The sequence below is a fragment of the Coregonus clupeaformis genome, chromosome 30 (genome assembly GCF_020615455.1).
Source record: "Coregonus clupeaformis isolate EN_2021a chromosome 30, ASM2061545v1, whole genome shotgun sequence".
NCBI lineage: Eukaryota > Metazoa > Chordata > Actinopteri > Salmoniformes > Salmonidae > Coregonus > Coregonus clupeaformis.
Genome location: NC_059221.1, coordinates 26,025,675 through 26,053,174, shown reverse-complemented (window position 1 = coordinate 26,053,174; position 27,500 = coordinate 26,025,675). Strand labels below are relative to the sequence as shown.

The following is a 27,500-nucleotide window of genomic DNA, read 5'->3' as shown; positions in this document are numbered from 1 at the left end:
TCCTCTCCTCTCTCCTCTCCTCTCCTCTCCTCTCCTCTCCTCTCCTCTCCTCTGCTCTGCTCTGCTCTGCTCTGCTCTGCTCTGCTCTGCTCTCCTCTGTTCTCCTCTGTTCTCCTCTTCTCTCCTCCTCTCTCCTCTTCTCTCCTCCTCTCTCATCCGCTCTCCTCTTCTCTCTGAATGCAAGTAAAACAAAATAAAAAATATTGTTCAAACATTTCTAGCCTGTCTATCTGTGGGTGACAGGGTTGACGTGTTATGCTCAACCTGCTCAGATTTCCACCACAAAAGCAACACAATAACTAGGGCTTTACAATGATGGTGAAACTTGGATACATTTTGGGATTAAGTGGGTTAAAATGTTCCTAGAAGTTACTCATGGCTGATGGAGGGACATGTCAAAATGAAAAATTTCTGCACTTTTGCGAGCACTTAAATGGCACTTCAACTCAGCTTTTAAAATGCAATATTGGTGCACAATTTCTACTGAAAGTATCAAAGGGCACTCATTTGGTGGAAGGATCCAGGTGTTGTGATAACAGTACAATCACATGACGCATCACATTGCTTATCCTCTGTCCATATCCCCTCTCCTTCATATCCTCTGTCCATATCCCCTCTCCTTCTTATCCTCTGTCCATATCCCCCTCTCCTTCTTAGCCCCTGTCCATATCCCCCTCTCCTTCTTATCCTCTGTCCATATCCCCCTCTCCTTCTTATCCTCTGTCCATATTCCCCTCTCCTTCTTATCCTCTGTCCATATCCCCCTCTCCTTCTTATCCTCTGTCCATATCCCCCTCTCCTTCTTAGCCCCTGTCCATATCCCCTCTCCTTCTTAGCCTCTGTCCATATCCCCTCTCCTTCTTATCCTCTGTCCATATCCCCTCTCCTTCTTAACCTCTGTCCATATCCCCTCTCCTTCTTAACCTCTGTCCATATCCCCTCCCCTTCTTAACCTCTGTCCATATCCCCTCTCCTTCTTATCCTCTGTCCATATCCCCCTCTCCTTCTTATCCTCTGTCCATATCCCCCTCTCCTTCTTAACCTCTGTCCATATCCCCTCTCCTTCTTATCCTCTGTCCACATCCCCCTCTCCTTCTTAGCCTCTGTCCATATCCCCCTCTCCTTCTTAACCTCTGTCCATATCCCCTCTCCCTCTTAACCTCTGTCCATATCCCCTCTCCTTCTTAGCCTCTGTCCATACCCCCTCTCCTTCTTTCACTTCATCTGTCCATATCCCCCTCTCCTTCTTAGCCTCTGTCCATATCCCCTCTCCTTCTTTCACTTCCTCTGTCCATATCCCCTCTCCTTCTTAGCCCCTGTCCATATCCCCTCTCCTTCTTAGCCTCTGTCCATATCCCCTCTCCTTCTTATCCTCTGTCCATATCCCCTCTCCTTCTTAACCTCTGTCCATATCCCCCTCTCCTTCTTATCCTCTGTCCATATCCCCCTCTCCTTCTTAGCCTCTGTCCATATCCCCCTCTCCTTCTTATCCTCTGCCCATATCCCCTCTCCTTCTTAGCCTCTGTCCATATCCCCTCTCCTTCTTTCACTTCCTCTGTCCATATCCCCTCTCCTTCTTAGCCTCTGTCCATATCCCCCTCTCCTTCTTAGCCTCTGTCCATATCCCCTCTCCTTCTTAGCCTCTGTCCATATCCCCCTCTCCTTCTTAGCCTATGTCCATATCCCCTCTCCTTCTTAGCCTCTGTCCATATCCCCCTCTCCTTCTTATCCTCTGTCCATATCCCCTCTCCTTCTTAACCTCTGTCCATATCCCCTCTCCTTCTTAACCTCTGTCCATATCCCCTCTCCCTCTTAACCTCTGTCCATATCCCCTCTCCTTCTTAACCTCTGTCCATATCACCCTCTCCTTCTTAGCCTCTGTCCATATCCCCCTCTCCTTCTTATCCTCTGTCCATATCCCCTCTCCTTCTTAACCTCTGTCCATATCCCCTCTCCTTCTTAACCTCTGTCCATATCCCCCTCTCCTTCTTAACCTCTGTCCATATCCCCTCTCCTTCTTAACCTCTGTCCATATCCCCCTCTCCTTCTTAACCTCTGTCCATATCCCCTCTCCTTCTCATCCTCTGTCCATATCCCCTCTCCTTCTTAACCTCTGTCCATATCCCCTCTCCCTCTTAACCTCTGTCCATATCCCCTCTCCTTCTTAACCTCTGTCCATATCCCCCTCTCCTTCTTAACCTCTGTCCATATCCCCTCTCCTTCTTAACCTCTGTCCATATCACCCTCTCCTTCTTAGCCCCTGTCCATATCCCCTCTCCTTCTTAGCCTCTGTCCATATCCCCTCTCCTTCTTAACCGTTGTCCATATCCCCCTCTCCTTCTTATCCTCTGTCCATATCCCCTCTCCTTCTTAACCTCTGTCCATATCCCCTCTCCTTCTTATCCTCTGTCCATATCCCCTCTCCTTCTTTCACTTCCTCTGTCCATTTCTCCTCTCCTTCTTTCACTTCCTCTATCTAGGTATTCAATCTCTCCTCCCTTCCTCCTTCCCTCTCTCTTTCTCTCCCTTCTTCCATCTGCCTCTCTTCCTTTCTCTCGTTTTACCCTCACTTCTCTGTGATGGTGTAGTTTCACTCTGCCAGTGAGGGTTCATCACTTCTCTGTGATGGTGGAGTATTCACTCTGCCAGTGAGGGTTCATCACGTCTCTGTGATGGTGTAGTATTCACTCTGCCAGTGAGGGTTCATCACGTCTCTGTGATGGTGGAGTATTCACTCTGCCAGTGAGGGTTCATCGCTCATCTGCCCAGACATGTTTAGAGTGTATACACACAGTTTGTTGTGGTAGGAATGAGGGGTTGTGTTTAGGGGTTGATGGGGATTAGAGTAGAGTGTGTAGTGAGAGTGGATTGTTTTAGATTAGTAGAATACAGTAGAGTGTAGTAGAGTAGTGAGAGAACAGGGAGGGTTTAACAGCACACAGTCAGCCAGTCAGTCAGCCAGTCAGTCAGTCAGTCAGTCAGTCAGTCAGCCATCCTGACAGGCAATCAGTCAGCCATCCTGTCAGGCAATCAGTCAGCCATCCTGTCAGGCAATCAGTCAGCCATCCTGTCAGGCAATCAGTCAGCCACCCATCCAGTCAGTCAGCCAGTCAGTCAGTCAGTCAGCCAGTCAGTCAGTCAGTCAGTCAGTCAGTCAGTCAGTCAGCCATCCTGTCAGGCAATCAGTCAGCCATCCTGTCAGGCAATCAGTCAGCCACCCATCCAGTCAGTCAGTCAGTCATCCAGTCAGTCAGTCAGTCAGTCAGTCAGTCAGCCATCCTGTCAGGCAATCAGTCAGCCATCCTGTCAGGCAATCAGTCAGCCATCCTGTCAGGCAATCAGTCAGCCACCCGTCCAGTCAGTCAGTCAGTCATCCAGTCAGTCAGTCAGTCAGTCAGCCATCCTGTCAGGCAATCAGTCAGCCACCCATCCAGTCAGTCAGCCAGTCAGTCAGTCATCCAGTCAGTCAGTAAAATCAGGGAAATCAGGATACTGCTGATGTTGCTAAAACATCTTAGGTGATTTCTGTAGTCTGGGAATCCACATACACCAGTTTACACTCTCACCTCCTGTTCTGCTCTCTGACTCACTGCCCAGAGAGAAGGCGGGAGAGAGGGAGGAGAATTGAGAGAAAGAGAGAGAGGGAGAGAGAGAGAGGGAGATGGGGGCAGAGAGAGAGAGAGAGAGAGAGAGAGAGAGAAAGGAGAGAATTGAGAGAAAGAGCGGGGGGAGAGAGAGAGAGAGAGAGAGAGAGGGGGGAGGGAGGGAGAGAGTTGAGAGAGAGGGAGAGAGAGAAAAAAAGAGGGGGGGAGTTGAGAGAAAGGAAGAGAGGGAGAGAGGTGGGGGCAGAGAGAGATGGAGTGAGAGAGAGAGCAAATGTCAAATTGGCTTTTAACCAAATTACCATAGGACAGACCACGTATTCACCCTGCACACCCTAATTGACAAACAAACAAAACAAAACAAAGGCAAACTCTTCTCATGCTTTGTTGACTTCCAAAAAGCTTTTGACTCAATTTGGTATGAGGGTTTGCTATACAAATTGATGGAAAGTGGTGTTGTGGGAAAAACATGATAAAATCCATGTACACAAACAACAAGTGTGTGGTTAAAATGGGCAAAGAACACAAACATTTATTTCCACAGGGCCATGGGGTGAGACAGGGATGCAGTTTAAGCCCCACCCTCTTCAACATATATATCAAAGATTTGGCGAGGGCACTAGAACAGTCTGCAGCACTCAGCCTCACCCTACTAGAATCTGAAGTCAAATGTCTACTGTTTGCTGATGATCTGGTACTTCTGTCCCCAACCAAGGAGGGCCAACAGCAGCACCTAGATCTTCTGTACAGATTCTGTCAGACCTGGGCCCTGACAGTAAATCTCAGTAAGACAAAAATAATGTTGTTCCAAAAAAAGTCCAGTTGCCAGGACCACAAATACAAATTCCATCTAGACACCGTTGCCCTAGAGCACACAAAAAAACTATACATACCTCGGCCTAAACTTCAATGCCACAGGTAACTTCCACAAAGCTGTGAACGATCTGAGAGACAAGGCAAGAAGGGCCTTCTATGCCATCAAAAGGAACATCAAATTCAACATACCAATTAGGATCTGGCAAAAAATACTTGAATCAGTTATAGAACCAATTGCCCTTTATGGTTGTGAGGTCTGGGGTCCGCTCACCAACCAAGAATTCACAAAATGGGACAAAGACCAAATTGAGACTCTGTATGAAAAATATCCTCAGTGTACAACGTAAAACACCAAACAATGCATGCAGAGCCGAATTAGGCCAATACTAGCTAATTATCAAAATCCAGAAAAGAGCCATGGGTTGAATTCTAAAACCACCTAAAAGCAAACGATTCCCAAACCTTCCATAACAAAGCCATCACCTACAGAGATATGAACCTGGAGAAGAGTCCCCTAAGCAAGCTGGTCCTGGGGCTCTGTTCACAAACACAAACAGACCCCACAGAGACCCAGGCCAGCAACACAATTAGACCCAACCAAATCATGAGAAAACAAAGATAATTACTTAACACATTGGAAAGAATCAACAAAAAAACTGATCAAACTAGAATGCTATTTGGTCCTAAACAGAGAGTACACAGTGGCAGAATACCTGGCCACTGTGACTGACCCAAATTTAAGGAAAGCTTTGACTATGTACAGACTCAGTGAGCCTTGCTATTAAGGAAGGCTGCCGTAGGCAGACCTGGCTCTCAAGAGAAGACAGGCTATGTGCACACTGCCCACAAAATGAGGTGGAAACTGAGCTGCACTTCCTAACCTCCTGCTAAATGTATGACCATATTAGAGACACATATTTCCCTCAGATTACAAAGACTCACAAAGAATTCGAAAACCAAACCAATTTTGATAAACTCCCATATCTATTGGGTGAAATACCACAGCGTGCAATCACAGCAGAAAGATTTGTGACCTTTTGCCACGAGAAAAGGGCAACCAGTGAAGAACAAACACCATTGTAAATACAACCTGTACTTTAATTATTTGCACATAATATGACATTTGAAATGTCTTTTATTTTGGAACTTTTATGAGTGAAATGTTTACTGTTTAACTATTGCACTTGCTTTGGCAATGTAAACATATGTTTCCCATGCCGATAAAGCTCTTAAATTGAAATGGAATTGAATTGAGAGAGAGAGAGAGAGAGAGAGAGAGAGAGAGAGAGAGAGAGAGAGAGAGAGAGAGAGAGAGAGAGAGAGAGAGAGAGAGAGAGAGAGAGAGAGAGAGGGGGGATATGGACTACAGGACAAAATACAAACCCTCCAACCCAAAAAGGCATGTGGTGTTGATGGTATCCTCAATTAAATGATAAAATTTACAGACCACAAATTCCAATTGGCTATACTTAAACTCTTTAACGTCATCCTTAACTCTGGCATCTTCCCCAATATTTGGAACCAAGGACTGATCACCCCAATATACAAAAGTGGAGACAAATTTGACCCCAATAACTACCGTGGGATATGCGTAAACAGCAACCTTGGGAAAATCCTCTGCATTATCATTAACAGCAGACTAGTTCATTTCCTCAGTGAAAACAATGTACTGAGCAAATGTCAAATTGGCATTTTACCAAATTACCGTACGACCAACCACGTATTCACCCTAATTGAAAAACAAACAAACCAAAACAAAGGCAAATTCTTCTCATGCTGTGTTGATTTCCAAAAAGCTTTTGACTCAATTTGGCATGAGGGTCTGCTATACAAATTGATGGAAAGTGGTGTGGGGGGAAAAACACATGACATTATAAAATCCATGTAAACAAACAACAATTGTGCGTTTAAAATTGGCAAAAAACACATACGTTTCTTTCCACAGGGCCGTGGGGTGAGACAGGGATGCAGTTTAAGGCCCTTCTCTTCAACAGCTACAGTGAGGGAAAAAAGTATTTGATCCCCTGCTGATTTTGTACGTTTGCCCACTGACAAAGACATGATCAGTCTATAATTTTAATCGTAGGTTTATTTGAACAGTGAGAGACATAATAACAACAACAAAATCCAGAAAAACGCATGTCAAAAATGTTATAAATTGATTAGCATTTTAATGAGGGAAATAAGTATTTGACCCCTCTGCAAAACACAACTTAGTACTTGGTGGCAAAACCCTTGTTGGCAATCACAGAGGTCAGACGTTTCTTGTAGTTGGCCACCAGGTTTGCACACATCTCAGGAGGGATTTTGTCCCACTACTTTTGCAGATCTTCTCCAAGTCATTAAGGTTTCGAGGCTGACGTTTGGCAACTCAAACCTTCAGCTCCCTCCACAGAATTTCTATGGGATTAAGGTCTAGAGACTGGCTAGGCCACTCCAGGACCTTAATGTGCTTCTTCTTGAGCCACTCCTTTGTTGCCTTGGCCGTGTGTTTTGGGTCATTGTCATGCTGGAATACCCATCCACGACCCATTTTCAATGCCCTGGCTGAGGGAAGGAGGTTCTCACCCAAGATTTGACGGTACATGGCCCCCGTCCATCGTCCCTTTAATGCGGTGAAGTTGTCCTGTCCCCTTAGCAGAAAAACACCCCCAAAGCATAATGTTTCCACCTCCATGTTTGACGGTGGGGATGGTGTTCTTGGGATCATAGGCAGCATTCCTCCTCCTCCAAACACGGCGTGTTGAGTTGATGCCAAAGAGCTTGATTTTGGTCTCATCTGACCACAACACTTTCACCCAGTTCTCCTCTCAATCATTCAGATGTTCATTGGCAAACTTCAGACGGGCCTGTATATGTGCTTTCTTGAGCAGGGGGACCTTGCGGGCACTGCAGGATTTTAGTCCTTCACGGCATTGTGTGTTACCAATTGTTTTCTTGGTGACTATGGTCCCAGCTGCCTTGAGATCATTGACAAGATCCTCCCGTGTAGTTCTGGGCTGATTCCTCACCTTTCTCATGATCATTGCAACTCCACGAGGTGAGATCTTGCATGGAGCCCCAGGCCAAGGGAGATTGACAGTTATTTTGTGTTTCTTCCATTCGCGAATAATCGCACCAACTGTTGTCACCTTCTCACCAAGCTGCTTGGAGATGGTCTTGTAGCCCATTCCAGCCTTGTGTAGGTCTACAATATTGTCCCTGACATCCTTGGAGAGCTCTTTGGTCTTGGCCATGGTGGAGAGTTTGGAATCTGATTGATTCATTGCTTCTGTGGACAGGTGTCTTTTATACAGGTAACAAGCTGAGATTAGGAGCACTCCCTTTAAGAGTGTGCTCCTAATCTCAGCTCGTTACCTGTATAAAAGACACCTGGGAGCCAGAAATCTTTCTGATTGAGAGGGGGTCAAATACTTATTTCACTCATTAAAATGCAAATCAATTTATAACATTTTTGACAACCGTTTTTCTGGATTTTTTGTTTGTTATTCTGTCTCTCACTGTTCAAATAAACCTACCATTAAAATGATAGACTGATCATTTCTTTGTCAGTGGGCAAACGTACGAAATCAGCAGGGGATCAAATACTTTTTTCAATGAATTGGCGAGGGCACTAGAACAGTCTACAGCACCCGGCCTCACCCTACTAGAATCTGAAGTCAAATGTCTACTGTTTGCTGATGATCTGGTGCTTATGTCACCAACCAAGGAGGGCCTACAACAGCATCTAGGTATTCTGCACAGATTCTGTCAGACCTGGGCCCTGACAGTAAATCTCAGTAAGACAAAAATAATGGTGTTCCAAAAAAGTTCCAGTTACCAGGACCACAAATTCAAATTCCATCTTGACACCGTTGCCCTAGATCACACAAAAAACTATACATACCTCGGCCTAAACATCAGCACCACACGTAACTTCCACAAAGTTGTGAATGATCTGGGAGGCAACAAGGGCCTTCTATGCCATCAAAAGGAACATCAAATTCAACATACCAATTAGGATCTGGCAAAAAATACTTGAATCAGTTATAGAACCCATTGCCCTTTATGGTTGTGAGGTCTGGGGTCCGCTCACCAACCATGAATTCACAAAATGGGACAAACTCCAAATTGAGGCTCTGCATGCAGAATTCTGCAAAAAATATCCTCTGTGTACAACGTAAACCAAATAATGCATGCAGAGCAGAATTAGGCCGATACCCGCTAATTATCAAAAGAGCCATTAAATTCTATAACCACTTAAAATTAAGCGATTCCCAAACCTTCCATAACAAAGCCATCACCTACAGAGAGATGAACTTGGAGAAGAGTCCCCTAAGCAAACTGGTCCTGGGGCTCTGTTCACAAACACAAACAGACCCCACAGAGCCCCAGGACAACAACAACAACACAATTAGACCCAACCAAATCATGAGAAAACAAAAAGATAATTAATAAAAATAATAATAATATGCCATTTAGCAGACGCTTTTATCCAAAGCAACTTACAGTCAAGTGTGCATACAATTTTTCGTATGGGTGGTCCCGGGGATCAAACCCACTACCCTGGCGTTACAAGCGCCATGCTCTACCAATTGAGCTACAGAGGACCATTGGACACATTGGAAAGAATTAACAAAAAAACTGAGCAAACTAGAATGCTATTTGGCCCTAAACAGAGAGTACACAGTGGCAGAATACCTGACCACTGTGACTTACCCAAACTTAAGTAAGCATAGCCTTGCTATTGAGAAAGGCCGCCGTAGGCAGACCTGGCTCTCAAGAGAAGACAGGCTATGTGCACACTGCCCACAAAATGAGGTGGAAACTGATCTGTACCACCTAACCTCCTGCCAAATGTATGACCATATTAGAGACACATATTTCCCTCAGATTACAGCGATCCACAAAGAATTTGAAAACAAACCCAATTTCGATAAACTCCCTTATCTACTGGGTGAGATACCACAGTGTGCCATCACAGCAGCAATATTTGTGACCTTTTGCCATAAGAAAAGGGCAACCAGTGAAGAACAAACACCATTGTAAATACAACCCATATTTATGTTTATTTATTTTCCCATTTGTACTTTAACTATTTGCACATTGTTACAACACTGTATATATACATAATATGACATTTGAAATGTCTTTATTCTTTTGGAACTTCTGAGTGTAATGTTTACTGTTAATATTTATTGTTGATTTCACTTTTGTTTACTATCTACTTCACTTGCTTTGGCAATGTTAACATACGTTTCCCATTCCAATAAAGCCCTTAAATTGAATTGAAATTGAAATTGAAAGAGAGAGAGAGAGAGAGAGAGAGAGAGAGAGAGAGAGAGAGAAGAGAAGAGAGAGAGAGAGAGAGAGAGAGAGAGAGAGAGAGAGAGAGAGAGAGAGAGAGAGAGAGAGAGAGAGGGAGAGGGAGAGAGGCAGAGAGAGAGAGAGAGAGAGATGGAGAGAGAGAGAGAGAGAGAGAGAGAGAGAGAGAGAGGCAGAGAGAGAGAGCGAGAGAGAGAGGGGGGTGGGGAGGAGAGAGGGATGGGGGAGACAAAGAAATAGCAGAAAGAGAGAGAGAGAAAGAGAGTAATGGATGACTGATGTATGAAAACTTCAGAGCTGATGTTTAATAGGACACACTAGTGTGTGTGTGTGTGCGTGTGTGTGTGTGTGTGTGTGTGTGTTTATTAATGTTTGTGATTGTGCGTGTACATGTGCATATCTGTGTCCATACACCCTTGTGTGTGGGTGTGTTCCATACGTGTGTGTATACTAATCTCTCTCTCTCTCTCTCTCTCTCTCTCTCTCTCTCTCTCTCTCTCTCTCTCTCTCTCTCTCTCTCTCTCTCTCTCTCTCTCTCTCTCTCTCTCTCGCTCTCTCTCTCTCAGTACACAGGCCCTGTCCCGGCAGATGGAGAGTCTCCGATGACTGTCAGCGAAATGTCGCCCAGCCGGGCTCAACAGCAGCCCAACACACAGAGACCTAACAGCACATGCTGCTTCTGCTGGTGCTGTTGCTGTAGCTGTTCATGGTACTAGCCTGTCTCCCAACACTCACAGTGTCCCTGTTAAAAGGCTTCAGGCCTGTCTCCCAACACTCACATTGTCCCTGTTAAAAGGCTTCAGGCCTGTCTCCCAACACTCACAGTGTCCCTGTTAAAAGGCTTCAGGCCTGTCTCCCAACACTCACAGTGTCCCTGTTAAAAGGCTTCAGGCCTGTCTCCCAACACTCACAGTGTCCCTGTTAAAAGGCTTCAGGCCTGTCTCCCAACACTCACAGTGTCCCTGTTAAAAGGCTTCAGGCCTGTCTCCCAACACTCACAGTGTCCCTGTTAAAAGGCTTCAGGCCTGTCTCCCAACACTCACAGTGTCCCTGTTAAAAGGCTTCAGGCCTGTCTCCCAACACTCACAGTGTCCCTGTTAAAAGGCTTCAGGCCTGTCTCCCAACACTCACAGTGTCCCTGTTAAAAGGCTTCAGGCCTGTCTCCCAACACTCACAGTGTCCCTGTTAAAAGGCTTCAGGCCTGTCTCCCAACACTCACAGTGTCCCTGTTAAAAGGCTTCAGGCCTGTCTCCCAACACTCACAGTGTCCCTGTTAAAAGGCTTCAGGCCTGTCTCCCAACACTCACAGTGTCCCTGTTAAAAGGCTTCAGGCCTGTCTCCCAACACTCACAGTGTCCCTGTTAAAAGGCTTCAGGCCTGTCTCCCAACACTCACAGTGTCCCTGTTAAAAGGCTTCAGGCCTGTCTCCCAACACTCACAGTGTCCCTGTTAAAAGGCTTCAGGCCTGTCTCCCAACACTCACAGTGTCCCTGTTAAAAGGCTTCAGGCCTGTCTCCCAACACTCACAGTGTCCCTGTTAAAAGGCTTCAGGCCTGTCTCCCAACACTCACAGCGTCCCTGTTAAAAGGCTTCAGGCCTGTCTCCCAACACTCACAGCGTCCCTGTTAAAAGGCTTCAGGCCTGTCTCCCAACACTCACAGCGTCCCTGTTAAAAGGCTTCAGGCCTGTCTCCCAACACTCACAGTGTCCCTGTTAAAAGGCTTCAGGCCTGTCTCCCAACACTCACAGTGTCCCTGTTAAAAGGCTTCAGGCCTGTCTCCCAACACTCACAGTGTCCCTGTTAAAAGGCTTCAGGCCTGTCTCCCAACACTTACAGTGTCCCTGTTAAAAGGCTTCAGGCCTGTCTCCCAACACTCACATTGTCCCTGTTAAAAGGCTTCAGGCCTGTCTCCCAACACTCACAGCGTCCCTGTTAAAAGGCTTCAGGCCTGTCTCCCAACACTCACAGTGTCCCTGTTAAAAGGCTTCAGGCCTGTCTCCCAACACTCACAGCGTCCCTGTTAAAAGGCTTCAGGCCTGTCTCCCAACACTCACAGCGTCCCTGTTAAAAGGCTGCAGGCCTGTCTCCCAACACTCACAGTGTCCCTGTTAAAAGGCTTCAGGCCTGTCTCCCAACACTCACAGCGTCCCTGTTAAAAGGCTTCAGGCCTGTCTCCCAACACTCACAGTGTCCCTGTTAAAAGGCTTCAGGCCTGTCTCCCAACACTCACAGTGTCCCTGTTAAAAGGCTTCAGGCCTGTCTCCCAACACTCACAGTGTCCCTGTTAAAAGGCTTCAGGCCTGTCTCCCAACACTCACAGTGTCCCTGTTAAAAGGCTTCAGGCCTGTCTCCCAACACTCACAGTGTCCCTGTTAAAAGGCTTCAGGCCTGTCTCCCAACACTCACATTGTCCCTGTTAAAAGGCTTCAGGCCTGTCTCCCAACACTTACAGTGTCCCTGTTAAAAGGCTTCAGGCCTGTCTCCCAACACTTACAGTGTCCCTGTTAAAAGGCTTCAGGCCTGTCTCCCAACACTCACAGTGTCCCTGTTAAAAGGCTTCAGGCCTGTCTCCCAACACTCACAGTGTCCCTGTTAAAAGGCTTCAGGCCTGTCTCCCAACACTCACAGTGTCCCTGTTAAAAGGCTTCAGGCCTGTCTCCCAACACTCACAGTGTCCCTGTTAAAAGGCTTCGGGCCTGTCTCCCAACACTCACAGTGTCCCTGTTAAAAGGCTTCAGGCCTGTCTCCCAACACTCACAGTGTCCCTGTTAAAAGGCTTCAGGCCTGTCTCCCAACACTCACAGTGTCCCTGTTAAAAGGCTTCAGGCCTGTCTCCCAACACTCACATTGTCCCTGTTAAAAGGCTTCAGGCCTGTCTCCCAACACTTACAGTGTCCCTGTTAAAAGGCTTCAGGCCTGTCTCCCAACACTTACAGTGTCCCTGTTAAAAGGCTTCAGGCCTGTCTCCCAACACTCACAGTGTCCCTGTTAAAAGGCTTCAGGCCTGTCTCCCAACACTCACAGTGTCCCTGTTAAAAGGCTTCAGGCCTGTCTCCCAACACTCACAGTGTCCCTGTTAAAAGGCTTCAGGCCTGTCTCCCAACACTCACAGTGTCCCTGTTAAAAGGCTTCAGGCCTGTCTCCCAACACTCACAGTGTCCCTGTTAAAAGGCTTCAGGCCTGTCTCCCAACACTCACAGTGTCCCTGTTAAAAGGCTTCAGGCCTGTCTCCCAACACTCACAGTGTCCCTGTTAAAAGGCTTCAGGCCTGTCTCCCAACACTTACAGCGTCCCTGTTAAAAGGCTTCAGGCCTGTCTCCCAACACTCACAGTGTCCCTGTTAAAAGGCTTCAGGCCTGTCTCCCAACACTCACAGTGTCCCTGTTAAAAGGCTTCAGGCCTGTCTCCCAACACTCACAGTGTCCCTGTTAAAAGGCTTAAGGCCTGTCTCCCAACACTCACAGTGTCCCTGTTAAAAGGCTTCAGGCCTGTCTCCCAACACTTACAGTGTCCCTGTTAAAAGGCTTCAGGCCTGTCTCCCAACACTTACAGTGTCCCTGTTAAAAGGCTTCAGGCCTGTCTCCCAACACTCACAGCGTCCCTGTTAAAAGGCTTCAGGCCTGTCTCCCAACACTTACAGTGTCCCTGTTAAAAGGCTTCAGGCCTGTCTCCCAACACTTACAGTGTCCCTGTTAAAAGGCTTCAGGCCTGTCTCCCAACACTCACAGCGTCCCTGTTAAAAGGCTTCAGGCCTGTCTCCCAACACTTACAGTGTCCCTGTTAAAAGGCTTCAGGCCTGTCTCCCAACACTTACAGTGTCCCTGTTAAAAGGCTTCAGGCCTGTCTCCCAACACTCACAGTGTCCCTGTTAAAAGGCTTCAGGCCTGTCTCCCAACACTCACAGTGTCCCTGTTAAAAGGCTTCAGGCCTGTCTCCCAACACTCACAGTGTCCCTGTTAAAAGGCTTCAGGCCTGTCTCCCAACACTCACATTGTCCCTGTTAAAAGGCTTCAGGCCTGTCTCCCAACACTTACAGTGTCCCTGTTAAAAGGCTTCAGGCCTGTCTCCCAACACTTACAGTGTCCCTGTTAAAAGGCTTCAGGCCTGTCTCCCAACACTCACAGTGTCCCTGTTAAAAGGCTTCAGGCCTGTCTCCCAACACTCACAGTGTCCCTGTTAAAAGGCTTCAGGCCTGTCTCCCAACACTCACAGCGTCCCTGTTAAAAGGCTTCAGGCCTGTCTCCCAACACTCACAGTGTCCCTGTTAAAAGGCTTCAGGCCTGTCTCCCAACACTCACATTGTCCCTGTTAAAAGGCTTCAGGCCTGTCTCCCAACACTTACAGTGTCCCTGTTAAAAGGCTTCAGGCCTGTCTCCCAACACTTACAGTGTCCCTGTTAAAAGGCTTCAGGCCTGTCTCCCAACACTCACAGTGTCCCTGTTAAAAGGCTTCAGGCCTGTCTCCCAACACTCACAGTGTCCCTGTTAAAAGGCTTCAGGCCTGTCTCCCAACACTCACAGTGTCCCTGTTAAAAGGCTTCAGGCCTGTCTCCCAACACTCACAGTGTCCCTGTTAAAAGGCTTCAGGCCTGTCTCCCAACACTCACAGTGTCCCTGTTAAAAGGCTTCAGGCCTGTCTCCCAACACTTACAGTGTCCCTGTTAAAAGGCTTCAGGCCTGTCTCCCAACACTCACAGTGTCCCTGTTAAAAGGCTTCAGGCCTGTCTCCCAACACTTACAGCGTCCCTGTTAAAAGGCTTCAGGCCTGTCTCCCAACACTCACAGTGTCCCTGTTAAAAGGCTTCAGGCCTGTCTCCCAACACTCACAGTGTCCCTGTTAAAAGGCTTCAGGCCTGTCTCCCAACACTCACAGTGTCCCTGTTAAAAGGCTTAAGGCCTGTCTCCCAACACTCACAGTGTCCCTGTTAAAAGGCTTCAGGCCTGTCTCCCAACACTTACAGTGTCCCTGTTAAAAAGGCTTCAGGCCTGTCTCCCAACACTTACAGTGTCCCTGTTAAAAGGCTTCAGGCCTGTCTCCCAACACTCACAGCGTCCCTGTTAAAAGGCTTCAGGCCTGTCTCCCAACACTTACAGTGTCCCTGTTAAAAGGCTTCAGGCCTGTCTCCCAACACTTACAGTGTCCCTGTTAAAAGGCTTCAGGCCTGTCTCCCAACACTCACAGCGTCCCTGTTAAAAAGGCTTCAGGCCTGTCTCCCAACACTTACAGTGTCCCTGTTAAAAGGCTTCAGGCCTGTCTCCCAACACTTACAGTGTCCCTGTTAAAAGGCTTCAGGCCTGTCTCCCAACACTCACAGTGTCCCTGTTAAAAGGCTTCAGGCCTGTCTCCCAACACTCACAGTGTCCCTGTTAAAAGGCTTCAGGCCTGTCTCCCAACACTCACAGTGTCCCTGTTAAAAGGCTTCAGGCCTGTCTCCCAACACTCACATTGTCCCTGTTAAAAGGCTTCAGGCCTGTCTCCCAACACTTACAGTGTCCCTGTTAAAAGGCTTCAGGCCTGTCTCCCAACACTTACAGTGTCCCTGTTAAAAGGCTTCAGGCCTGTCTCCCAACACTCACAGTGTCCCTGTTAAAAGGCTTCAGGCCTGTCTCCCAACACTCACAGTGTCCCTGTTAAAAGGCTTCAGGCCTGTCTCCCAACACTCACAGTGTCCCTGTTAAAAGGCTTCAGGCCTGTCTCCCAACACTCACAGTGTCCCTGTTAAAAGGCTTCAGGCCTGTCTCCCAACACTCACAGTGTCCCTGTTAAAAGGCTTCAGGCCTGTCTCCCAACACTTACAGTGTCCCTGTTAAAAGGCTTCAGGCCTGTCTCCCAACACTCACAGTGTCCCTGTTAAAAGGCTTCAGGCCTGTCTCCCAACACTTACAGCGTCCCTGTTAAAAGGCTTCAGGCCTGTCTCCCAACACTCACAGTGTCCCTGTTAAAAAGGCTTCAGGCCTGTCTCCCAACACTCACAGTGTCCCTGTTAAAAGGCTTCAGGCCTGTCTCCCAACACTCACAGTGTCCCTGTTAAAAGGCTTAAGGCCTGTCTCCCAACACTCACAGTGTCCCTGTTAAAAGGCTTCAGGCCTGTCTCCCAACACTTACAGTGTCCCTGTTAAAAGGCTTCAGGCCTGTCTCCCAACACTTACAGTGTCCCTGTTAAAAGGCTTCAGGCCTGTCTCCCAACACTCACAGCGTCCCTGTTAAAAGGCTTCAGGCCTGTCTCCCAACACTTACAGTGTCCCTGTTAAAAGGCTTCAGGCCTGTCTCCCAACACTTACAGTGTCCCTGTTAAAAGGCTTCAGGCCTGTCTCCCAACACTTACAGTGTCCCTGTTAAAAGGCTTCAGGCCTGTCTCCCAACACTTACAGTGTCCCTGTTAAAAGGCTTCAGGCCTGTCTCCCAACACTCACAGTGTCCCTGTTAAAAGGCTTCAGGCCTGTCTCCCAACACTTACAGTGTCCCTGTTAAAAGGCTTCAGGCCTGTCTCCCAACACTCACAGTGTCCCTGTTAAAAGGCTTCAGGCCTGTCTCCCAACACTCACAGTGTCCCTGTTAAAAGGCTTCAGGCCTGTCTCCCAACACTCACATTGTCCCCGTTAAAAGGCTTCAGGCCTGTCTCCCAACACTTACAGTGTCCCTGTTAAAAGGCTTCAGGCCTGTCTCCCAACACTTACAGTGTCCCTGTTAAAAGGCTTCAGGCCTGTCTCCCAACACTTACAGTGTCCCTGTTAAAAGGCTTCAGGCCTGTCTCCCAACACTTACAGTGTCCCTGTTAAAAGGCTTCAGGCCTGTCTCCCAACACTTACAGTGTCCCTGTTAAAAGGCTTCAGGCCTGTCTCCCAACACTTACAGTGTCCCTGTTAAAAGGCTTCAGGCCTGTCTCCCAACACTTACAGTGTCCTGTTAAAAGGCTTCAGGCCTGTCTCCCAACACTCACAGTGTCCCTGTTAAAAGGCTTCAGGCCTGTCTCCCAACACTTACAGTGTCCCTGTTAAAAGGCTTCAGGCCTGTCTCCCAACACTCACAGTGTCCCTGTTAAAAGGCTTCAGGCCTGTCTCCCAACACTCACAGTGTCCCTGTTAAAAGGCTTCAGGCCTGTCTCCCAACACTCACATTGTCCCCGTTAAAAGGCTTCAGGCCTGTCTCCCAACACTTACAGTGTCCCTGTTAAAAGGCTTCAGGCCTGTCTCCCAACACTTACAGTGTCCCTGTTAAAAGGCTTCAGGCCTGTCTCCCAACACTTACAGTGTCCCTGTTAAAAGGCTTCAGGCCTGTCTCCCAACACTTACAGTGTCCCTGTTAAAAGGCTTCAGGCCTGTCTCCCAACACTCACATTGTCCCTGTTAAAAGGCTTCAGGCCTGTCTCCCAACACTTACAGTGTCCCTGTTAAAAGGCTTCAGGCCTGTCTCCCCAACACTCACAGTGTCCCTGTTAAAAGGCTTCAGGCCTGTCTCCCAACACTTACAGTGTCCCTGTTAAAAGGCTTCAGGCCTGTCTCCCAACACTCACAGCGTCCCTGTTAAAAGGCTTCAGGCCTGTCTCCCAACACTTACAGTGTCCCTGTTAAAAGGCTTAAGGCCTGTCTCCCAACACTCACAGTGTCCCTGTTAAAAGGCTTCAGGCCTGTCTCCCAACACTCACAGTGTCCCTGTTAAAAGGCTTCAGGCCTGTCTCCCAACACTCACAGTGTCCCTGTTAAAAGGCTTCAGGCCTGTCTCCCAACACTCACAGTGTCCCTGTTAAAAGGCTTCAGGCCTGTCTCCCAACACTCACATTGTCCCCGTTAAAAGGCTTCAGGCCTGTCTCCCAACACTTACAGTGTCCCTGTTAAAAGGCTTCAGGCCTGTCTCCCAACACTTACAGTGTCCCTGTTAAAAGGCTTCAGGCCTGTCTCCCAACACTTACAGTGTCCCTGTTAAAAGGCTTCAGGCCTGTCTCCCAACACTTACAGTGTCCCTGTTAAAAGGCTTCAGGCCTGTCTCCCAACACTCACATTGTCCCTGTTAAAAGGCTTCAGGCCTGTCTCCCAACACTTACAGTGTCCCTGTTAAAAGGCTTCAGGCCTGTCTCCCAACACTCACAGTGTCCCTGTTAAAAGGCTTCAGGCCTGTCTCCCAACACTTACAGTGTCCCTGTTAAAAGGCTTCAGGCCTGTCTCCCAACACTCACAGCGTCCCTGTTAAAAGGCTTCAGGCCTGTCTCCCAACACTTACAGTGTCCCTGTTAAAAGGCTTAAGGCCTGTCTCCCAACACTCACAGTGTCCCTGTTAAAAGGCTTCAGGCCTGTCTCCCAACACTCACAGTGTCCCTGTTAAAAGGCTTCAGGCCTGTCTCCCAACACTCACAGTGTCCCTGTTAAAAGGCTTCAGGCCTGTCTCCCAACACTCACAGTGTCCCTGTTAAAAGGCTTCAGGCCTGTCTCCCAACAATCTCAAAAATAAAATATATTTTGATTTGTTTAACACTTTTTTGGTTACTACATAATTCCATATGTGTTATTTCATAGTTTTGATGTCTTAGTATTTACATTTAAAAAAACAAAGTTTGTCAGATTTCCAGTCAGCTATGATCTTCAAGAATATGACTTGGATATCATTTATTCAAGTTGGATCATCTTTGGATACCGAAAGCAGTCACACCATTGGAAGACATGGCTTGGACTATAGCCTACAAAAACCTATTCCTGCTCTTTTACCGCCATCCATCAAAACGCATTTGGTGTGTCTTCATAGTGGTCTCTGATTGGTGGTCATCATTTGGTGTGTCTTCATAGTGGTCTCTGATTGGTGGTCATCATTTGGTGTGTCTTCATAGTGGTCTCTGATTGGTGGTCATCATTTGGTGTGTCTTCATAGTGGCCTCTGATTGGTGGTCATCATTTGGTGTGTCTTCATAGTGGTCTCTGATTGGTGGTCATCATTTGGTGTGTCTTCATAGTGGTCTCTGATTGGTGGTCATCATTTGGTGTGTCTTCATAGTGGTCTCTGATTGGTGGTCATCATTTGGTGTGTCTTCATAGTGGTCTCTGATTGGTGGTCATCATTTGGTGTGTCTTCATAGTGGTCTCTGATTGGTGGTCATCATTTGGTGTGTCTTCATAGTGGTCTCTGATTGGTGGTCATCATTTGGTGTGTCTTCATAGTGGTCTTTGATTGGTGGTCATCATTTGGTGTGTCTTCATAGTGGTCTCTGATTGGTGGTCAGACTCCCTCAGGCGGAACAAACTTGCACCTTTTTTCAATGCTGATTTGAATGTCATTAAGAAAACAGAAAGGTGTAAAAGAAACCTTTCTGAATTTAAAAGTAATCCTAGAAGTAATAATCTAGTTTTTCCAAAATATCTGTTATCTGATTACAATATATTACATTTAATCCGTTACTCCCCAACCCTGTGTGTGTGTGTGTGTGTGTGTGTGTGTGTGTGTGTGTGTGTGTGTGTGAGTGTGAGTGTGTGTGTGTGTGTGTGTGTGTGTGTGTGTGTGTGTGTGTGTGTGTGTGTGTGTGTCTCTGTAAAAGTGCTGTGATGTAGTTTCACCACCTTGCAGTTTCACTGTTAGGAATGAAGAGGACAGAAGGAGGAAATCCCTAGAGACACGCCTGGAGACCATACCAAACTGTGAAGCTTGGTGAGTACCCTAACCCCTACACCCTAACCCCTACACCCTAACCCCTACACCCTAACCCCTACATCCTAACCCCTACACCCTAACCCCTACACCCTAACCTCTACACCCTAACCCCTACACCCTAACCTCTACACCCTAACCCCTACATCCTAACCCCTACACCCTAACCCCTACACCCTAACCTCTACACCCTAACCCCTACACCCTAACCTCTACACCCTAACCCCAACATCCTAACCTCTACACCCTAACCCCTACATCCTAACCCCAACACCCTAACCCCTACACCCTAACCTCTACACCCTAACCACTACACCCTAACCTCTACACCCTAACCTCTACACCCTAACCTCTACACCCTAACATCTACACCCTAACCTATACACCCTAACCCCTACACCCTAACCCCAACATCCTAACCTCTACACCCTAACCTCTGCACCCTAACCCCAACATCCTAACCCCTACACCCTAACCCCAACATCCTAACCACAACATCCTAACCCCAACATCCTAACCCCAACATCCTAACCCCAACATCCTAACCCCAACATCCTAACCCCAACATCCTAACCCCAACATCCTAACCACAACATCCTAACCACAACATCCTAACATCTACACCCTAACCTCTGCACCCTAACCCCAACATCCTAACCACAACATCCTAACCTCTACACCCTAACCTCTGCACCCTAACCCCAACATCCTAACCCCAACATCCTAACCACAACATCCTAACATCTACATCCTAACCTCTACACCCTAACCCCTACACCCTAACCTCTACACCCTAACCTCTACACCCTAACCCCTACACCCTAACCTCTACACCCTAACCCCTACACCCTAACCCCAACATCCTAACCTCTACACCCTAACCCCTACACCCTAACCTCTACACCCTAACCTCTACACCCTAACCCCTACACCCTAACCTCTACACCCTAACCCCCCTAACCCCTACACCCTAACCTCTACACCTAACCCCCTACACCCCTAACCTCTACACCCTAACCCCCTAACATCTACACCCTAACCTCTACACCCTAACCTCTACACCCTAACCCCCTACACTCCTAACCCTACACCCTAACCCCCTACACCCCTAACCTCTACACCCTAACCTCTACACCCTAACCCCAACATCCTAACCTCTACACCCTAACCCCAACATCCTAACCTCTACACCCTAACCCCTACACCCTAACCCCTACACCCTAACCCCTACACCCTAACCCCTACACCCTAACCTCTACACCCTAACCTCTACACCCTAACCCCTACACCCTAACCCCTACACCCTACCCTCTACACCCTAACCTCTACACCCTAACCCCTTAACCCTAACCCCTACACCCTAACCCCTACACCCTAACCCCTACACCCTAACCTCTACACCCTAACCCCAACACCCTAACCTCTACACCCTAACCTCTACACCCTAACCCCTACACCCTAACCCATACACCCTAACCTCTACACCCTAACCCCTACATCCTAACCTTTACACCCTAATCCCTACACCCTAACCCCTACATCCTAACCCCTACACCCTAACCCCTACACCCTAACCCATACACCCTAACCCATACACCCTAACCTCTACACCCTAACCCCTACATCCTAACCTTTACACCCTAATCCCTACACCCTAACCCCTACATCCTAACCTCTACACCCTAACCCCTACATCCTAACCTCTACACCCTAACCCCAACACCCTAACCTCTACACCCTAACCTCTACACCCTAACCCCTACACCCTAACCCATACACCCTAACCTCTACACCCCTAACCCCTACATCCTAACCTTTACACCCTAATCCCTACACCCTAACCCCCTACATCCTAACCCCTACACCTAACCCTACACCCTAACTCTACACCCTAACCCCAACACCCTAACCTCTACACCCTAACCTCTACACCCTAACCCCTACACCTAACCCATACACCAACCTCTACACCCTAACCCCTACATCCTAACCTTTACACCCTAACCCCTACACCCTAACCTACATCCCTAACCCCTACACCCTAACCCTACACCCCTAACCCCTACACCCCTAACCCCTACACCCTAACCCCAACACCCACCTCACACCCTAACCCCTACACCCAACCTCTACACCCTAACCCTACACCCTAACCCCTACACCCTAACCTCTACACCCTAACCTCTACACCCTAACCCCTACACCCTAACCCCTACACCCTAACCTCTACACCCTAACCTCTACACCCTAACCTCTACACCCTAACCCCTACACCCTAACCTCTACACCCTAACCTCTACACCCTAACCTCTACACCCTAACCTCTACACCCTAACCCCCTACACCCTAACCCCTACACCCTAACCTCTACACCCTAACCCCTACACCCTAACCCCCACACCACCCCTACAACCCAACCTCTACACTCCAACCCCTACACCCTACCTCTACACCCTAACCTCTACACCCTAACCTCTACACCCTAACCCCTACACCCTAACCTCTACACCCTAACCCCTACACCCTAACCCCTACACCCTAACCCCTACACCCTAACCCCAACACTCTAACCCCTACATCCTAACCCCCCTACACCCCTAACCCCTACACCCTAACCCCTACACCCTAACCTCCTACACCCTAACCCCAACACTCTAACCCCTACATCCTAACCCCTACACCCTAACCCCTACACCCTAACCTCTACACCCTAACCTCTACACCCTAACCCCTACATCCTAACCTCTGCACCCTAACCTCTACATCCTAACCTCTGCACCCTAACCCCAACATCCTAACCACAACATCCTAACCCCAACATCCTAACCTCTGCACCCTAACCCCAACATCCTAACCCCAACATCCTAACCTCTGCACCCTAACCCCAACATCCTAACCACAACATCCTAACCACAACATCCTAACCCCTACACCCTAACCTCTACATCCTAACCCCTACACCCTAACCCCTACACCCTAACCCCAACACCCTAACCTCTACATCCTAACCCCTACACCCTAACCCCTACATCCTAACCCCTACACCCTAACCCCTACACCCTAACCTCTACACCCTAACCCCTACACCCTAACCCCTACACCCTAACTCCCCCCCACCCCTACACCCCAACCTCATACCCCTAACCCCTACATCCTAACCCCCTACACCCTAACCCCCACACCCTAACCCCTACATCCTAACCCCACATCCTAACCTCTGCACCCTAACCCCAACATCCTAACCACAACATCCTAACCCCAACATCCTAACCCCAACATCCTAACCTCTGCACCCTAACCCCAACATCCTAACCACAACATCCTAACCTCTACACCCTAACCTCTGCACCCCTAACCCTGAACATCCTAACCCCAACATCCTAACCACAACATCCTAACATCTACATCCTAACCTCTACACCCTAACCCCTACACCCTAACCTCTACACCCTAACCTCTACACCCTAACCTCTACACCCTAACCTCTACACCCTAACCCCAACATCCTAACCTCTACACCCTAACCCCTACACCCTAACCTCTACACCCTAACCCCAACATCCTAACCCCTACACCCTAACCCCAACATCCTAACCCCAACATCCTAACCTCTACACCCTAACCCCAACATCCTAACCTTTACATCCTAACCTCTACACCCTAACCCCAACATCCTAACCTCTACACCCTAACCCCTACACCCTAACCTCTACACCCTAACCCCTACACCCTAACCTCTACACCCTAACCCCTACACCCTAACCTCTACACCCTAACCTCTACACCCTAACCCCAACATCCTAACCCCTACACCCTAACCTCTACACCCTAACCCCTACACCCTAACCTCTACACCCTAACCCCAACACCCTAACCTCTACACCCTAACCTCTACACCCTAACCCCTACACCCTAACCCCTACACCCTAACCCCTACACCCTAACCCCTACACCCTAACCTCTACACCCTAACCCCTACATCCTAACCTTTACACCCTAATCCCTACACCCTAACCCCTACATCCTAACCCCTACACCCTAACCCCTACACCCTAACCTCTACACCCTAACCTCTACACCCTAACCCCAACATCCTAACCTCTACACCCTAACCTCTACACCCTAACCCCTACACCCTAACCTCTACACCCTAACCCCAACACCCTAACCTCTACACCCTAACCTCTACATCCTAACCTCTACACCCTAACCTCTACACCCTAACCTCTACACCCTAACCTCACACCCTAACCCCTACACCCTAACCCCTACACCCCTAACCTCTACACCCTAACCCCTACATCCTAACCCCTACATCCTAACCCCTACACCCTAACTCTACACCCTAACCTCTACACCCTAACCTCTGCACTGGCCCTCCTTCCCTGCCATGCTTCCTGCACTGCCAAGATCGATGCTGCGGCGGCAATTTTTAGAATTTGTATTTCTAAGCGCTCGATACCCACCGGCTGCGCCAGTTTCGCATGCGGTTTACTTAGATCACATGACACTGAAATTTTTGCACTTCGGAGTTCGAGACTAATCCTGACATTAATTTGATAATTTTAATTTATACCTAATTGACAGTCAATTACAACACCTTAATTATCAAGCAATTTTATTTTAATTTACACTTAACTTAATATTTAAATCTCCTTTGTATTGATTATACCTAACTTAGGTTTTAACCTTACATCTTAATTTTGATACTGAATTTACAATTTTAATTTTTATAATTTTTAAATTTTTATACTTTTGAATTTACATTTTAATTCTTATACTTAAGTCTTGCTGGCATCTATCACCATAGATTGCTTTTGTTTCAAGATCAATGCCTTCGGTGCAGCCACTATGATCTCATTCTTGGCATTAATTTAATTTATCTGTATTGCATCCTTCCATTAATTTACCTGATATTTAAATTGCATATACCTTACTGCTTGATATCAATTTGATAATTTTTAACCTTAATAATTTATCTATATTTTCACAACTTGATATTGTACTTACAGTCCTTGGTTATGACTACTCAACTTGAGGCTCTAACTTGACACCTACCAACCCCCTATATGACCTAACCTTACAACTCCCAACCTCTACACCCTAACCCCTACACCCTAACCTCTACACCCTAACCCCTACATCCTAACCTCTGCACCCTAACCCCAACATCCTAACCCCTACATCCTAACCTCTACACCCTAACCCCATTATCCTAACCTCTACATCCTAACCTCTACGCAACCCTGAGACACTCCAGGAGACCATACCGAACTCTGAAGCTTGGTGAGTACACATGGATGTGGAACTTTGAGTACACATGGACGTGGAACTTTGAGTACGCATTTATGTGGAACTTTGAGTACACATGGACGTGGAACTTTGAGTACACATGGATGTGGAACTTTGAGTACACATTTATGTGGAACTTTGAGTGGACATGGACGTGGAACTTTGAGTACACATTTATGTGGAACTTTGAGTACACATGGACGTGGAACTTTGAGTACACATGGACGTGGAACTTTGAGTACACATGGGCGTGGAACTTTGAGTACACATGGACGTGGAACTTTGAGTACACATGGGCGTGGAACTTTGAGTACACATGGACGTGGAACTTTGAGTACACATGGACGTGGAACTTTGAGTACACATGGACGTGGAACTTTCTCAGCTATAAGAAAGGGTCCGAGATCAGAGTCTCTCTCTCTCTCGCTCTCTCTCTCTCTCTCTCTCTCTCTCTCTCTCTCTCTCTCTCTCTCTCTCTCTCTCTCTCTCTCTCTCTCTCCTCGCTCTCTCTCTCTCTCTTTTTTCCTCTCTATTCTTTTTTTTTTTTTTTTTTTTTTTTTGAATCTTTCTCTCTCTCTCTCTGTCTCTCTCTCTCTCTCTCTCTTTCCCTCCATCCCTCAGCCCTAAACCAACATTAGAGGAGATTAGGGTCTGGGCCCAGTCGTTTAACATCTCTCTCTTTCTTTCCCTCCATCCCTCAGCCCCAAACCAACATTAGAGGAGATAAGGGTCTGGGCGCAGTCGTTCGACAAGCTGATGAAGAATCCTGCAGGTCGGAATGTGTTCAGGGAGTTCCTCCGGACTGAGTACAGCGAAGAGAACATGTTGTTCTGGCTGGCCTGTGAAGACCTCAAACAGGAGATGAACAAGAACACAGTCGACGAGAAGGCACGCATGATCTACGAGGACTACATTTCAATCCTCTCCCCCAAAGAGGTACGAGAACTCCCCCTTCCTTGCATATGAAGCTCAGATTTGGAGTGTGATCTCTCAACATTAAACTTTAACACTGTAATTCGCCTCCGCCAAGAATGGAGCGACTGCAATGGTAAAAAGCAAGAGCTATATTAGTCTCTCTCTCTCTCTCTCTCTCTCTCTCTCTCTCTCTCTCTCTCTCTCTCTCTCTCTCTCTCTCTCTCTCTCTCTCTCTCTCTCTCTCTCTCTCTCTCTCTCTCTCTCTCTCTCTCTCTCTCTCTCTCTCTCTCTCTCTCAATTCAATTCAAAGGCTTTATTGCACTTAGGCATACTACTTCTAACATTGCCAAAGCAAGTGAAATAGATAATAAACAAAAGTGAAATAAACAATAAAAAATTAACAGTAAACATTACACTCAGAAGTTCCAAAATTATAAAGACATTTGAAATGTCATATTATGTCTATATACAGTGTTGTAATAATGTTCAAATAGTTAAAGGAAAAAGGAAAATAAATAAACATAAATATGGGTTGTATTTACAATGGTGTTTGTTCTTCACTGGTTGCCCTTTTCTTGTGGCAAAAGGTCACAAATCTTGCTGCTGTGATTGCACACTGTGGTATTTCACCCAATGAATATGGAAGTTTATCAAAATTGGATTTGTTTTTGAATTCTTTATGGGTCTGTATAATCTGAGGGAGGTATGTGTCTCTAATATGGTCATATATTTGGCAGGAGGTTAGGAAGTGCAGCTCAGTTTCCACCTCATTTTGTAGCCTGTCTTCTCTTGAGAGCCAGGTCTGCCTACGACAGCCTTTCTCAATAGCAAGGCTATGCTCACTGAGTCTGTACATTGTCAAAGCTTTCCTTAATTTTGAGTCAGTCACAGTGGTCAGGTATTCTGCTCTATTTAGGGCCAAATAGCATTCTAGTTTGCTTAGTTTTTTGTTGATTCTTTCCAATGTGTCAAGTAATTATCTTTTTGTTTTCTCATGATTTGGTTGGGTCTAATTGGGTTGCTCTCCTGGGTCTCTATGGGGTCTGTTTGTGTTTGTGAACAGAGCCCCAGGACCAGCTTGCTTAGGGGACTCTTCTCCAGGTTCATTTCCCTGTAGGTGAGGGCTTTGTTATGGAAGGTTTGGGAATCGCTTCCTTTTAGGTGGTTTTAGAATTGAACGGCTCTTTTCTGGATTTTGATAATTAGCAGGTATCGGCCTAATTCTGTTCTGCATGCATTATTTGGTGTTTTCCGTTGTACACAGAGGATATTTTAGCAGAATTCTGCATGCAGTCTCAATTTGGTGTTTGTCACATTTTGTGAATTCTTGGTTGGTGAGCGGACCCCAGACCTCACAACCATAAAGGGCAATGGGTTCTATAACTGATTCAAGTATTTTCAGCCAGATCCTAATTAGTATGTCAAATGGTATGTTCCTTTGATGGCATAGAAGGCCCTTCTTGCCTTGTCTCTCAGATCGTTCACAGCTTTGTGGAAGTTACCTGTGGCGCTGATGTTTAGGCCGAGGTATGTATAGTTTTTTGTGTGCTCTAGGGCAACGGTGTCTAGCTGGAATTTGTATTTGTGGTCCTGGCAACTGGACCTTTTTTGGAAACATTTACATTTTAGTCATTTAGCAGACGCTCTTATCCAGATCGACTTACAGTTAGTGAGCGCATACATTTTTTTTTTTCATACTGGTCCCCCGTGGGAAACGAACCCACAACCCTGCCGTTGCAAACGACATGCTCTACCAACTGAGCTACACAGGACCATTATTTTTGTCTTACTGAGATTTACTTTCAGGGCCCAGGTCTGACAGAATCTGTGCGGACGACCTAGATGATGGTGTACGCCCTCCTTGGTTGGGGACAGAAGTACCATTTCAGATTCTTGTAGGGTGAGGCCGGGTGCTGCAGACTGTTCTAGTGCCCTCGCCA

General features: G+C 47.3%; 1 protein-coding gene across 2 annotated transcripts in view; it reads left to right on the top strand.

Moving 5' to 3' along the window:
* The window catches only part of rgs19 (regulator of G protein signaling 19), a 186,877-nt gene that overhangs the window by 106,104 nt on the left and 53,273 nt on the right, over nt 1-27,500 (top strand). The window contains exons 3-5 of one of the 2 annotated variants that reach the window (XM_045209509.1): nt 10,289-10,431; nt 19,273-19,353; nt 25,347-25,581. In XM_045209509.1, the coding sequence (XP_045065444.1) occupies nt 10,289-10,431; nt 19,273-19,353; nt 25,347-25,581 (459 nt within the window). The remainder of the gene's footprint in view (nt 1-10,288; nt 10,432-19,272; nt 19,354-25,346; nt 25,582-27,500) is intronic. The other variant, XM_045209510.1, reaches the window with a different exon arrangement.